Here is a 15079-nt window from a genome sequence, read left to right as displayed (position 1 = left end):
TCCCCATGCCTGAGCTGGGGGGTGGAGTATGCCGATCAATGACTTCCTAGAAGGTCAGAGTTGGAAGGGACCTCAGAGAGCTCCAGTCAGTCCAAATCCTCATGCCACAGAGAAGGTTAGGGCCCAGAGAAGGAAGGAAAGAAAGGTCCTGCCTCAGCATTGCACTGAGGTTGAGGAGAATTTGGATGTTCTAGCACTCAGGTGGCCTTAGAGGTTAGGGACGTGATGGAAGCTGCCAGGGGTGTGTTCTTGGCCAAGTGAGGGCTGAGATTCTCAGGGGCTGCCCTGATACAGGGTAAGGTGGCTGCCCTCCCTCACGCAGGACCCTATGCCTCCCCACAGGGAAAGCCCCACTCCAAGTTGCCTTCTAGATGTTTCCTTGGATGCTAGGTGCTTTCTGTTCACTTCTTTTTTTTCCCCTAAAGGTTTCTTTTTTTAAAAAAAATTAATTAGGCTGCATTGGGTCTTCGTTGCCACATGTGGGCTTTCTCTGGTTGCAGCGAGCAGGAGTTATACTCTTCCTTGTGGTGCACAGGCTTCTCATTGCGGTGGCTTCTCTTGGTGCGAAGCACAGGCTCTAGGCACGCGGGCTCAGTAGTTGTGGCTCACAGGCTCTAGAGCGCAGGCTCAGTCGTTGTGGTGCATGGGCTTAGTTGCTCCGCGGCATGTGGGATCTTCCCGGACCGGGCTCAAACCTGTGTCCCCGGCACTGGCAGGTAGATTCTTAATCACTGTGCCAGCAGGCAAGTCCCTCTGTTCACTTCTGAGTTAGGAGTTTGACCACTGGGACAAGCACTGGGAGTAGAATGCTAGCTTCTCTGCCCAACTTCTTCCCGCTCCAGGCTGGGCTGTTTTCTGTGGGGCTCTGTGAGAGGTTCAAGAGGATGACACCTAGGTGGGGGCCAGGAGAGGGACAGTGTGACTGGGGGCCTAAAAGAGGTTGGATGGGGTTGCCATTTCTACCTCAGTAAGGGGTCAAACCCATGAGTTCCTTCCTGAGATAAAACAATGAAGAAATCCTCATGTGTGCAACTCAGAAGTGGGGCCAGGGCTGGGAACCCCAGATGAGTGGATTGGGGTGGGTCTCCCAGCCTCCCTCCAGGACCTAGCAGTGGTATAGAGGCTAGGGCAGGCAGAGAGATGGTTTGATCCCTCAGGGATCATCTGGACCCATCCTGTTTGGTTTGGCCTCCACTTCTCTTCCTAAGACTCAAATGGCACTAGGCACTATGGGTTCCAGCCAAAGAGGTAGAGTGGGGTGCTCTATCTCAGCCCTACACCCCAATGTCCCACCAAGGGGATGTGGGTTGGGTTGGGCAACCTCCACTTTGAGGAACCTCAGGGTTGGCTCAGCAGCTGTGTCACAGGAGGTGTGGCCTCATGCTCACCCCAGTTGCTTCAAAGAGGTGTGGACTTGGATGGGATGCTGAGTTGGGGGCAGGCTAGTGAGCTCCCCTTTCACAGATCCTTGGGATTATGGAGAATCTTTCTGCTTCGTGCCAGAGGAGCCTCAAGTTCATGGTGATGGTGGCGGTGATCTGCTGCTGCAGTCTTTTCTTTCAACCCTGGCTGGAGAAGTGCTCAGAGCCTTGCAGGAAGTCAGGAGAAGGCCTGGACTACTGGATCCCAAAGATAACCCAGCAGGATTAAAAGAGATAATTCTTGTAAAGCATGTAGTTCTGGCATCTAGGAAATGATCAATAGGGCTCAAAGCAAGTGCCCCCACCTCTTCCCTGCCACAGTGCCAGTCCTTACATTCAAAAGCAGAACTGGGGTCCTGACCTTCAAGTGTGATGCGCTTCCCTCCCTGTGAGACCTCTGCTTTACTCCCTCCTCTTCCTTTCTTTAGCCACTGACCCTACCCTCTTCCTCAACCTCCAGGACTGGGAGGTGCTGGTCCTGGGGAAGCTCAAGTGGGACCTGGCTGCCGTGATTGCCCATGATTTCCTGGCCCTGATTCTGCACCGGCTCTCTCTGCCCCGTGACCGACAGGCCTTGGTCAAGAAGCACGCCCAGACTTTTCTGGCCCTCTGTGCTACAGGTAAGGGTCCTAAACACATTTTTACCAAGCCGGGGAAATCAGAAGACTTGGAAGGGTGAGCGGTAACCAGGAGATTCTGGTTTCTTGAACTGAAATATTGGAACAGATTTCTGGTTTCTTAAATTTCTTCTCAAAATTTATTTGTGAAAATTCTGTTCCCTCTGAGCCCCCAGTCTCAATACAGAAAAGCAGCAGAGCTGTATGGGATCTCAAGAGACCACCCCCCCACCCCCCAAGTATGTAGGTGGGTCACTGAGAGCTTAGAGAGAAGTGACTTGCCCAGGGTCTTACAGTGACTAAGTTGCGAGCAGAAACCAGGTCTCTTAACCCTGATTTTGTGTCCACACCAGGAAGAGACTCATTCACTCCCTGGTCCCTGGCCAGGATCACTTACAGACCACCCTGGACCCGACCCTCTCCAGTAAAGAGCCCCTTTCCTGCCTTTCTCCCCTGCTATCTGACACCACTCGCTGCTGGGGTTTTCAAGAAGACCCCTGCTCTGTTCACACGGCCTGGCACTTCTGGGTAATACAAGGTGCGTGCTGGTTGTTATCCTTGAAACCACCCTTGCCTCATGGTCCCCTCTCTTTCCAAGATTACACCTTTGCCATGTACCCGCCATCCATGATTGCCACGGGAAGCATTGGAGCTGCAGTGCAAGGCCTGGGTGCCTGCTCCACATCTGGGGATGAGCTCACAGAGCTGCTGGCAGGGATCACAGGCACTGAAGTGGTGAGTGCTGGGCAGCTGGGCAAGTGGCCTCAGTTCACGAGGCAGCGCTATATTCCCTGAGCCTCCAGCAGAGGGAGCTGTCGCCCCCCCACCCCCGGCCCTGTCTCCACTCCTGGTTTTGAGTGCCCTGCTTTTGGGGCTTCTGTGGCCTTTTATCTCCTTCCTTGGTCTGGAGAAGAGCAAGTGTCTTGGGCGGGCTGAAGGGCACTGTCCCTGGGTACCCTTTTCTTGCCAAACGGTGTGCAGGAGTGGGGGTGGGGGATTTGGTGTCAGATGCTGGGCTGCTCTCACACCCTCTTGCCACATCCTCTTGCCAGTTTCTGAGAATTGAAAGCTGATTCCTGGGGTTGGGCTGTGGCCTAACCTCCCCAGACTTCCCTGTGTGCTGGGAGGTGTCCTCCAGCACCTGCTGCCACATGCTATGGGGGGAGGGACGTGGACCTTCCTCACCGTTCCCCCTTGTTCCCAGGACTGCCTCCGGGCCTGTCAGGAGCAGATTGAAGCTGCCCTCAGGGAGAGCCTCAGGGAAGCCGCCCAGACCTCCCCCAGTCCAGCGCCCAAAGCCCCCAGGGGCTCCAGCAGCCAGGGGCCCAGCCAGACCAGCACTCCCACAGATGTCACAGCCATCCACCTGTAGCCCTGGCGAGGCCCCCTCGAGTGGCCACCGACAGCAGAGGAGGGGACACTGCCACCCCCCTCCCTGCCTGCAGGAACGAACCATGCCACAGCTGAAGCCCGAGGGGGCTCCTTCCTACTTGCCTGTTGCAAGCCGAAGGGGTCGGGTCCTACCTGTCCCTGCAGTGTGCACTAAGGGGCCTGGCCAGCTGCGGCGGGTGGCCAGTCAGGCTCCTCCTCCTCCCTGCATCTGACCAGCTCAGCCCCCATCCCGGTCTTAGCTGGGGGCGGGCCAGGCTGGCCAGAGATGAAATTGAAGTCTGTAGAATACATGTGCCAGCATTCCTTTTGGGGGCCCCCTTATCTCTGGGGCTCTCGTGTTCTCAACTGCCAAAGTTGAACCCGGGCCCTCGGCAGTGAAAGCGCGGAGTCCTAACCACTGGACTGCCAGGGAATTCCCTAGTTACTGCATTTGGATTGGGGTCTTTCTGAAGAATCCTCACATGTTCTAGACACATGTGAGAAGAAAGAGTGGACATCTCCTCTCAATGCACTTGGAGGCCCCTGCATAATCCATGCTCTCAGCTGCTCCTAGAGGGAGGGGCCCTGGCCTCTGTCTGAGGGGCAGGAACCAACCTCCTCGCTTTGCTTTCTGCTCAGCTTCTCCTGTGTGATTGGGGGGTGGAGGGGCAGTGCTGAAGGAAGAGGTTGTTTTAATTTATTAATTGCTTTGAGTACAGCTGTAAGAGGGTGTGGTGGGGCCTATCTACCCTGAGTGGTGGTGACCCTGGTGGTTGCTGCATTCCTCCCCTATCCTACCGCTAGAGGATCTTCATGGCCGAGGAGCTGCTACAGCCTGGGGTGGGGCCACGCCCTCCTCTCCCTCTGGCCCTCTGCTCCATCCTGCAAGGCTGGGGGATGAAGTAGCGATGACCTGGAGGTGACCAAGCCCCCTGTCTGGAGAGGGAGGCAAGCCCTGTTGACACAGGTCTTTCCCGAGGCCACAAGGTCCAGGCTGGTGGCCCAGGACCATCATGCTACCTTAATAAAGATTCTGAAATAAAACTCTCTTTGGCTTCTTGGATTGGATGGCAGTGTGGGCAAAAGCCTATATCTAGAGGGTGGAAATCAGTGGTCTCAAGTAGGGGTCGCCAAGCCTTTTCTGTAAAGGACCAGAGTAAATACTTTAGGTTTTGTGGGCCATATGGTCTCTGCCCCACATACAGTCAGTTTTGCTTCATAATGTGATCTATGCATTCCTAAAAATCACCGCACCATGCAAAATTGCACAATAAAAACCACAGGGCTTATGGGGAAAATGGGGCTTGAGGCACTCTACTCATACTTAATGAGGGAGACTTGTCTTTTAAAAAAAGGAAAGATAGTGCTTTTACCCATTAAATGGTTAAAAACACATACTGCAATAAACATGGCCCTTTATCTTGAAAAACAAACAACACCTGAAGTCTGCTGTGGAAGTAGAGGTCGGAAGGATGTGGAAGGCGGGTTGTAACACCAGATGTGGGTGTGGTACCAACCCGCAAGGTGAACTGGTGTCGCTCGCACATGTCTGAGGTATGTGCGTTCCGTGTATCATCTGGCTCAGCTCAGCCGGGTACAGTTTTCTGCTTTCACCTAGTGTTTCTCAAAGACAAAACTGCATATAAATGTGAAATTTGCTTTATGATCAAATTCCTCCCAAATACAGTAATTAGGCTGGAACGAATTCACATTCTCCAAAGCACGTAACAAGGGTTCTAGCCAGACTGTACTCGCCTCTGCTGCTGTGGCATGAAAGCAGCCAGAGAGAACCTGGAAATGGATGGGTGTGGCTGCATCTTAATAAAACTTTATTTATGGACACTGAAATCTGAATTTCATATAATCTTCACCTATCACAAAATACCCTTCTTTCAATTTTTTCCCTAGCCATTCAAAAATGTAAAACTTCTTAGCTCACGGGCCATAAGGAAACAGGCATGTGACCCTGGTTTGCCAACCCTTGGTCTAAAGCTTTCATTAGCTAAGAAAGTTAGGGCACTGGTCTGGCGGTGACCCCGAGCTTGACCTTTCTCGCCTCTGTATCTCCACTTTCCTCTAGGTGCTTTCTCCTAGCTCTTCCAACCACAGCTGAGACCATCTTGTGAACAACCTCCTGGTTGCTGGCATTCTCCCAAAGTAGCCTGTGTCAGGGGAAGGCAAAGGCTGTGCCCTCTAGGGGCTGGCAGGGTGGGTACAGCCTCGAGAAACAAACTTGTCTGAGGGGGGCACGGCTCCCATGTAAACCGGGGAAGAAACCACTGCTACACAGGAGCAGGGATGCAGTGCCCACCTCCACAAAAGAGGGAAAGCAGAAAGATCTCCATCCACCACATCAAAACACTGAAGTTCAATAAATACCTGCCTTTTGTTTTTATCTACCTCCCAGTGAACTGACACAACAGCCTGAGAGAAAGTACCCACTCCAACCCCCAGCTGGGAAGTGGGACTGTTAGGCTGTGGAGTTTCAAGTCAGGTCCCAGAACTGAGCAGGGATGCAGGCCTAGAATGGAAGAGAGAGCCGGCCAGACTCAGTTCTCCCTGTCAGGAACTGGGGAATCAGAGGCCCGTGACCTCTCGTGGCCCTGAACTGGGTCTTCGGCTATAAAGGCTCAGTGTCACCTTTAGTCAGCAGCAGGGATCCTGGTGTCCTCCCATGCCCTGCAGACCAGGACGAGCACTGCTCCGTCACTCCATGGTGATGGGAACATCTTCTACATCTCGGGGGATGGCACTCTGAAGCTCACGCCTGATCTCGGGGGACAGCAGGGGATGGGGCTGCAGCCGAAGCAGTTCCAGGAGGGCCTCCTTCTGCTCTGTGGCCAGGTCAGCCTTGTAGCGCTGGACCAAAGTCAGGAGGCACTGGTGCCAGAGCACGGGCAGCTCACGCTTCTCTGTCCGGAAACCCAGGAAGTGGAAGACCAAGGCGTCCAGCACCCGGTAGGGCAACGCGTACTTCTTATCCAGCAGCAGCCTCAGGAAGATGCTGGTGGCACCGCTGTACTCCATCTCTGCGATTTTCAGCATGGCTGCACTAGTGGGGAAGGGAGGTAGGGAAACGCTGGAGGAAGGCTTCTCCTTTTCTGGCCCTTACACTGTGCTATCCCTAAAGGGGGAATCTCCGGCATTCTTTTCACCTCCCCTATCTCACTCCCTGGACTCCAGTTACCAGCACTACGCTGACTCACGCCAAATCCCCACGTCTGGCTCAGACTGCTTGTCTCAGTATTCAACTAGAATAGGTCCTAATGTCCTGAGATCTCCACCCCTAACTTACTTTCTTCCCATGTTCCCCATTCTTTCATTCATTCAACTATTTACTGAGCACCTACCATGTGCCAGGCCCTGGGACCTTGTTCCTGTGGGACTGACATTCTTGTGGAGTAACGATACACCCACTGGCTTAAATGAGCTGCAAACCCAGGGCTATGCTTAGCTCCTTCCCCACTCTGCCCCCCCCATCCCCAGTCCTGGGACTCTGCCGTGCGGAGATCCGCCAATCAGTGGTCCTCCACCCCCACCGACACTACCTGGAGTGCAACACAGGGATGGAGCACTTGGTGATGATGCTGCCCACGATGATGGCTTCCCGGAGGGTACAGGTGCCCGACTCGCACAGCGGGATCAGGATGCCTGGGGAGGGGCAGAGGGGCAGTCACTCTAAGCCCAGAGTGAGAGAAAGGAGGTACTGCAGGAGCTCCAGCCCCTCCCTTTCGTAAGTGCCTCCTGGGTTCCCACCTTTAAACCAGGCTCCAGGCTTGAATAGAGCCTTCTTCAGTGCCATGTAGAGGTGGAAGTTGAGTCGCTTGTACTCAGCAATGTCATCTCGCACCCGGGGGAGCAGGACCAGGTTATAGAAGCGCTGGGCCATACGTTCCTTTAGGTTAGAGGCGAAAATCCTAGTGTTTTTGGAGGAAAGGGGGGAGATCCCAGGTCACCTGATAGTCTGGAGCTCGCCTTTTAAATATCAATGTGGATGGTACATGCAAGAGATCGGAGGGTGTGTGAAGCGAGCTGGGTGCATGCAACACCCAGGTCAGATGAGAGAGGGAACAGGAGGGGCTACGAGATGTACCCAAACAGGGTGAACACTGTCTGTGTTTGGGGTGAGCCAGAGCTCTCCCAGGCAGACAGGTACCCAGCTGTTCACCATCCCCTCTCCATCATGGGTCCCTCTGTCCTGCTGTCACCAGGGACTTGTGCATGCCTGGGGAGCCACAGACTTCTGAGGCCACCCTGACACCCTAGGGTTGTATCCTGGTAGTTTTGAGCCTCTCCCCTGGAAAGTCATCTCAGGATATTCTTAACAGGGTCTCGGCTCCAAAACAGGAAACAGAAAGAGCTGGGAAAATGATGACATAAAGAAGCATAAGACAGCGCTGTGGGGGCAAAGCTAGGATGTAATGGCAAAGGGAAGGGAAGCCTGCCCTTCCCACACCCAGCCCTTCCCTACAGACCCAAAGCAGCCCTGACCCCCATCTGCTCTACCTCGTGGCTTGGTACATGGCAGCAGCGGTCCAGGCCTCAGGCTCTGTGACGTAGAGGATTTGCTCCCAGTTGGAGAGGGCAGGGATGATCTTAAATGCCTTGGGCAGTTTCCCACTGCGGTACTTAGACAACACCTGATGATGAGAGAACAAAATCATCATCGTCATTAACATACACGATGTTTACCAGGTGCCGGGTGCCAGGCACTTGTCTGGGTGCCTTTCATACATTAACTCACTTAATCCTCACAACCACCCTGTGAGGAGGTGCTATTATCATCCTCATTTTCCAGTGGGGAAACTGAGACCAGAGAGTCACGTAAGCAGGAGAGCAGGACCCTGGAGCTGTGCACTCTGACCCCTGAGCCCGCTCTCAGCCACCAGGCCTTATTTCTACGAGAGATGTGGGCACCCAAAGCCCCTGTGAGGGAGTCCCATCACAGCTCTCCTCTCAGCTCTTACCTCCCGGACCCCTCTGTAGACCTCCAGGACCCGGGGGTCCAGCTGGGGCACAGGGAAGCCTGACACCTCGGACATGACCGTCTCGACTTCCGTCTGCTTCTCAGTTAACTTCTCCATGATGATGTCAGCTAGGGTGCGTCTGGGAGAAAGGGAGGGAATGGGTGGGAGTGCCGTGCTCTCAGTCCAGGAAGCTCTTGACTCCCCACGCGGTCCCTTGAGAGCCCCGATAAACTTGCAATCTTGTTGGGACACGTGACCTCAGTCCCCTCTGGGCCCAACAACCCAGCACAGAAGACCTGGCAGTCAGTCATTCAGCTCAGGATGGAGCTGACAGTCGTGTGTGGAGGCGAGGAACCTAGCCTCTGAAGTCAACCTGCCTGGGTTCAGGTCCTGGCTCCTCTGCTCCCTGCATGACGCTGGGCATGCTACTCTGCCTCTCTATGCCTCAGCTCCCTCCCCTGTAAAACAGGGATAATAACAGTACCTACTCTCATAAAGTTAACATGAGGAGTAAAAAAGTTAGCGTACGTACTCTACCTGGAACTATCAGTGATAGTAGTAATAAGTTTGTGACAAGTGTTCCTATTTCAAACACATCCATCACATGCTGCCAGTGTGCTGAGGACTCTCCAGTTATAAAACCCTGGTCTGACCTCTCCAGAGTACCAGACACACCTCAATTATATACCAAGATTTCTGGTAGCTGGGACCATTAGGGAGAGACGATGGCACACACTTACCCCCCTTTTAATTTATTAAAGTTTATGGAAAGAGGTCCAAGATGAAAGATCTTTTTTTCCCAGCCTCCTTAAGCACAATCAGACCGTGATGATTCAGAATTATCATTACATTGGGCTTTGGTGCAATAAAGGTGTCTCCAGGGTCTGCTGAAGTCTATTTAAAATGGCTCCTTAAAATAGATAACTAGGGCTTCCCTGGTGGCACAGTGGTTGAGAGTCCGCCTGCCAATGCAGGGGACACGGGTTCGTGCCCTGGTCCGGGAAGATCCCAGATGCCGCGGAGCGGCTGGGCCCGTGAGCCATGGCCGCTGAGCCTGCACGTCCGGAGCCTGTGCTCCGCAACAGGAGAGGCCACAGCAGTGAGAGGCCCGTGTACCGCAAAAAAAAAAAAAAAGATAACTAATGAGAACCTACTGTATAGCACACGGAACTCTACTCAATGCTCTGTGGTGGGAAGGAAATGCAAAAAAGAGGGGATATATGTACACATATAGCTGATTCACTTTGCTGTACAGTAGAAATTAACACAACCTTGTAAAGCAACTATACTCCAATAAAAATTAATTAAAACAAAACAAACATGGCTCCTGTCTTCCCACGGCAGGACTTCCCAGATGTGCCCTCACACTGTCTGTGTGACACCCACGCGAGGTATTGTTATTCCCATTACTCAGACATGGGAACCGATATGCAGAGGGGTTAGTAACTCACCCAAGGTCTCACAGCTCACGAGTAGGGGAAAGAGTCAAAGCCTGGTCTTTCAGGTTCTGAAGGTCAGGCACCTTACAGTACATATGTGCCCCCAAACTAAATGGCCTCTGACTGCTGAGCTCACGTGGATCTAGCCTGCTCTCTGAAGATGCCAGCTGTCACCCCTCAAGACTGTCAGGAGCCCCTGTTCCTAGTAGCTTTACTTTTCTGTTGACAACAAGCTGGAAAACCATCTTGCCAAGCTTGTCAGAATGGGCTGCGAAAGAGGAGTTACAGCCGCTGGGTGGGAACCTGAGAGGCTCTCTGGTGGGACCAGCATGCACTTTGTAACATCCACCTCAGCTGCTGCGCATCACACTGGGAAAGGGGCTCACGGCTTCATCCTGCCTCTCAAATACACGGCCATGGAACTTGTCATTCAGCCTCCCTGCCTTCCCACAGTATTACTAGCAATGAGACATGCATGAACCCAAGAGCCTGAAGAACCAAGAACAATGTCACATTAACATCACATGGTCAGAATGAACTGGTCGAGGGCCCTTATCCTAGACTCCCCTCTCCTGGGCCAAAATCCACGGGCTCCAGAGTTTGAACACAGGAGCTTGAAAGCCTGCATGTTTTGGACCTAGCATTTACTACAGATGAGAATGAGTTAGTGGTTCTAACTGTGGGGTGCCCCCTGGGGGACATCTGGCAACGTCTGGAGACAATTTTTGGTCATTACAGCTGGGGGGACGGTCACTACTGGTATCTAGTGGATACAAGTCAGGGATGCTGCTAGACATTCTAAATTGCACAGGACAGCCTCCACAGAAGAGAATTATCCAGCCCAAAATGCAGAAGTGCTGGGGCTGGAAAACCCTGGATAAAATGAAGCTTAGGGTATGAAAAAGATGTGGCCAAGGAAACTGAGCTCACCACTAAGAAAACTGAGCACACCAAGACCAAATGCAATGGGACAGATCACCCAGAGAGAGAACAAGGCCTGCAACTGTTTGCCCAGGTAATCCAGGCAGTTCTAAGGCAGGCAGACAGAGGGGGGAGGAGGTATTTTGAGTCTGGGTCATTCTCATTAAGAACAGTCCTTTGAGGATGGGCCACTTTTGTCAAGGCGGTTCCCCACAACTCGCAATGCTCAGGCCCTTCCCAAAGGAGCGGAATCAAAACACTGCCAGGACACACGCTTCTCTGCATATAAAGTTTCTTCTCTATAAAGTTGCTACCAGGACCCACTCTCCCAAATCCCAGGCCGTGCCAGCCCTACCTGGCAGGAGGGTTCTTGTTCATGAACATCTCAATGGCCCGCTCATCCTCGGGGTCCACAACCACCTCCGCGTGGTAGTCTGGCCCTGTCATGGTGGCAGCCTTCTCCAGAGTGGGCCACTCCTCGTCATCTGATCCATTCTGTGGCACTCCTGGACTCAGAAGAGGGGAGATGAAATGGGTGAGCAAGGTAAGCGATGGCTTAGGAATTCAGAGGTTAACCATCATGTATATGGTCCAGGGCTGGCTTGTAATAGACACAGACGTGCAAAGTGAAACAGGTGATGCAAATGCTACCTTCCAGTCCCTGGGGGGCGCACAATCTTGCTTGAGAAACAAAATGTACACATATGAACCAATGAGACAGTGATAGTAGTAAATAACAGCTAACACACTATACTCAGTTATATAGCACAAACTCTTCTAAACACTGTACGTAACCATCATAAACCCAAGAAATAGGGACTATGATTATACCCAGTTTCAGATGGGGATGCTGAAGCGCAGGAAAGGTAAGGGACTTGCCTAAGGCAGGCGATCTAGGTCTAGACTGTGCATTCTTCACCTCTTTTACACGCATGGTAGGGCTTGATTATGTGCCAAAATGAGTGGCAGAAATGGTATATACCACAGGCACCCAGAAGATGATGAGTGCAGAGGATGGTTAGGCTCTGGATAGGCAATATGGGAAATGAAGGCGTGTTTTCCAGACCTGGGTAACAACACTGGCAAGAGGGCTTCGTTACAAGAGTGTCTGTTGGGAATTCCCTGGTGGTCCAGTGGTTAGCACTCTGCGCTCTCACTGCCGAGGGCGAGGGTTCAATCCCTGATCAGGGAACTAAGATCTTGCAAGCTGCACGGTGCGGCCAATAAATAAATAAACAAAACTTTAAAAGTGTATAATCAATGGTTTAAAAAAAAAAAAAAACCCAAGAGTGTAGACAGTTGCAAGAAATAAGGCTAGATGGGTAAAGTGAGGCCGGGCAGTGAGTTCAGATTTCAACAGACCAACCCATCTGAATAACCGATTATTGGAAGACTACAGCTGGTTGGGCGTCTGAAAAGGGAGGTAATAATCTAAGTGGGGAGATAAAACGCCACACATGAACAGGTCATTAAGAACAGAGACTGTGTGATAAAAGCTAAATAAGGGGGGAGGGGAACACGTACTAGATCTTTTGTCTCCACATGCTAACTCCCAAATCTGTACCTGTAGGTGGACCTCCCTTTGCTCCAGACCCTAACTCCAGCTGCCTCCTGCAGAGCTGGGTCATGGATGACCCACAGGCACTTCAACCTTCACCTGTCATCAACCACACTCACTCCCTTTCCCTCCTAGGTCTACACTACTCACTGTGTTCCACATCTAAGTAAATAGCACCACCATCCAGCCAATACTAAGCCAGAGCCTGGGCAGCAGGCCTGCCTTGTCCCCTGCCCTCACTCAAAACATCCAATCAATTACCAAGTCCTATTCCATTGTACCTCACAGAATCCCTCTTAAAGCCTTCACGCCCCCATCAAAGCCTAGGTCAGTTATCACCTGTTGCCTGGATTAATTCGACAATCCCCTAACTGGTCCCCATAGTCTCCAATAGCTCCCCATTGTCTTCAGGGCAGCCTACAAGTCATTTGTAGCTCTCGCTCTGACCTACCTCACCATCATTCATTCAGCAAACGAGTGCCTGCTATAAGTGAGGCACTGTTCTGGGTGCTGGAATATAAGCGAACAAGAGAAACAAAAACATTCTGCCCTTATAGAGCTTACATTCTAATGGCGGAAACAGACGATAAACTAATATGACATATATTACGTTTAAAAAAGACAAATGCCACGACAAAAGAAACGTAGCAGAAGAGAGAAGCTGGAGTGTGGAGACAGGGGTGGGGGTGTTGCAATTTTTAATGGAGTGCTCAGAGCAGGCCTAGGGGAAGCAGAAAAGGTCAGACTGACAAAAGGTATAGATCACACAGGTCTTTGTAGACCACTGTAATCCTCGAGCTGTGGAGCTGAGTGGACTGTAGCGGGTATGGGATACTAATTAGCAGGCTACTGCAACCATCCAGGTGAGAGATCATGGTGGTTTGAACAGGATGCTGTTCCCAGATGGTGAGAAGTGATCTGATTCTGGATATATTTTTAAGGGAGAGTCAACAGGACTTCCTAATAGATCAGACGTGGAGTGAGGAAGAGAGCAGTCCAAGGTTTCTGTCTGGAGCAAATGGAAGGACATCATGCCATTAACTGAGACGAAGTAGACTGTGGGTGGAGGTTTGGCAAGATGGTCAGGATTTCTGTTCTGGACATGTGAAATTTGAGATGTCTCAGACTTCAAACTGGAGAGGCTGAAGAGGTAGCTGAAATATAACAATCTGGGTTTCATGGAAAAGATCAGGGCTAGAATATGAACTGGGAAGCAGTTACCAAATACATGGTATTTAAACCTGGAAACTGATGATAGCACCAGAGCAGTGAACAGAAGTGAAGACAAGAGGTCCAAGGATGGAACCCTATGCCACTGCAAGAGGTTGGTGGCAAAAGAGGAGCCAGCAAAGGCTACTGAGAAGTGAGGAAGTTGTAAAACAGGTATGTGATGTCTTAGAAGTCAAGTAGAGATACTGTAGTCAGGAGGCTAGTGTTCCATTGTGAATACTGCTCACAGGACAAATGAAAGATGAGAGCTGAGAAACAGATTAAGCAACTTGGAGGTCAACACTCCCAGCCTAATAAGAAAAAAATTGACCACCTTTTAATTAATCTCTCTCCCTCTTTAGCCCCTAATCAATATTGTTCTTTGTGCTCAGAGCACTCCCCACTTTTCAGGTCTTAGCACAAAGGCCAAGCAATCTGGGAAGCCTGATCCCCAAGACTAATGCAATTGTTATCAGAGAAACTACACTTTATCACGGAGTGCATTATTCTAATTGTCCATTTCATCGTCTCTCTCCTGGGCTAGATTGTAAGATCCTGAAGTCAGGTATTCGTCTATCTTGTTTACTTTTTTACCTAAACCATCTAAACTCCTAGCACAGTGGAATGTACATAGTAGACATCCCATAAGTATTTACGGAACAAATGGATAAATACTAGCAGAACTTAGTGGCGTGAGCAACCACATCCTGTTGGCCTAACCTTGGGGCTGCCTAAAAGCGAGTGCCTAAAACTAGGAGTGGGAGTGGAGGGCACTGGCCACCCTCATTCCGCCTCAGGGCTGGGTGTCCCATTCCATTACCTTTGCAAGAGTGTAATACGGCCCCCTGTTTTTCTATTCCAAGCTATTCCCCTTCCGGAACCTTTCAGCCATCCACCCCAGCTACCCACCCTCTTCCTCGTACCCACCCCGGCCACTCACCCAGCCGCGTGGTGCGCTCCCGCGGCGCCGCGGGCCTGCCCCCGGTCCCATGCTCGGCCTCGAGCTCCTCTTGCTGTTGCCGCGCTTGCTGCAAAATCCGTCGGGTCAGCCGGGGCCCCACGTACTCTTCCTCCTCTTCTCCGGTTCCACGACCCCGTCGCTTTTCCCGGGCCCCTGCCCGCACCGCGTCCCTAGCCAGGATTTGCTCGGCCAGGGGCGCATGCTTTTCCTGACCCCCGGCCCCGCGAGCCGCTTTCAATTTGGGCATTTTTCTCGAGAGCCTTGCCGGGAAGTTTCACACGTGTGGATGGAGGAAAAAGCCCTGAATGCGCTTGCGCAGTAACCTCCCAGCGCCCAAGATGCCACACGGAGCTCACAGCGCCCCCTCGCGTTGGGAGGCCGGGACTGCCACCAGCGCCACCCTATCGCCTAAAAGAGCTCACGGGTCCTGGAGCTGGACTCCCGAATAAACTCATTGCATTTAATGTTGGCTTCTCTAAGTGGTGGCAGTCCGAGCCACGCTTTCCTAGCTTCTTGGATCTAGGCCCAGTGTTCCCAGTGGAACGGAAATTCCCCGAACGGGAAGCCGGGGGGATGGTGGTGGTGGTGTCAGGCAGTGACGTCACTGGGGCGCCT

The 15079-nt window shown here is 52.1% G+C and overlaps 2 protein-coding genes across 4 annotated transcripts in view; one reads left to right on the top strand and one right to left on the bottom strand.

Annotated features, from left to right (window-relative positions):
• The window catches only part of CCND3 (cyclin D3), an 81351-nt gene extending 76898 nt beyond the window's left edge, over nt 1-4453 (top strand). For all 3 annotated transcript variants that reach the window (XM_027127224.1, XM_027127225.1, XM_027127223.1), the window contains 3 exons: nt 1882-2041; nt 2637-2773; nt 3243-4453. In XM_027127224.1, coding sequence (XP_026983025.1) covers nt 1882-2041; nt 2637-2773; nt 3243-3410 — 465 coding nt within the window. In that variant the 3' untranslated portion in view covers nt 3411-4453. The remainder of the gene's footprint in view (nt 1-1881; nt 2042-2636; nt 2774-3242) is intronic.
• Nucleotides 4454-4810: 357 nt separating this feature from the next.
• On the bottom strand, nt 4811-14987 carry BYSL (bystin like). The gene is made up of 7 exons (XM_027127211.1): nt 14444-14987; nt 11092-11242; nt 8377-8515; nt 7916-8049; nt 7166-7326; nt 6958-7060; nt 4811-6461 (listed from the first exon to the last, which is right to left on the bottom strand). The coding sequence occupies exons 1-7, from the start codon at nt 14709-14711 to the stop codon at nt 6116-6118; spliced, it is 1302 nt and encodes a 433-aa protein (XP_026983012.1). The 5' UTR covers nt 14712-14987; the 3' UTR covers nt 4811-6115.
• Nucleotides 14988-15079: the final 92 nt, after the last annotated feature.

Source organism: Aethalodelphis obliquidens, unplaced genomic scaffold, assembly GCF_003676395.1.
Source record: "Aethalodelphis obliquidens isolate GAN/ISIS:26980383/991018 unplaced genomic scaffold, ASM367639v1 scaffold31, whole genome shotgun sequence".
Lineage (NCBI taxonomy): Eukaryota > Metazoa > Chordata > Mammalia > Artiodactyla > Delphinidae > Aethalodelphis > Aethalodelphis obliquidens.
The sequence above is the reverse complement of the archived record's forward strand: the minus strand, read 5'-3'. Positions and strand labels throughout refer to the sequence as shown.

Excerpts from the sequence above, each read along its gene's own strand:
- BYSL (XM_027127211.1), bottom strand. The coding sequence starts at position 14,711 with ATGCCCAAATTGAAAGCGGCTCGCGGGGCCGGGGGTCAGGAAAAGCAT. Across the intron at positions 11,243-14,443 it reads GGAGCGCACCACGCGGCTGG|GAGTGCCACAGAATGGATCA; the intron begins GTGAGTGGCCGG and ends TTCTGAGTCCAG. Across the intron at positions 8,516-11,091 it reads AACAAGAACCCTCCTGCCAG|ACGCACCCTAGCTGACATCA; the intron begins GTAGGGCTGGCA and ends CCTTTCTCCCAG.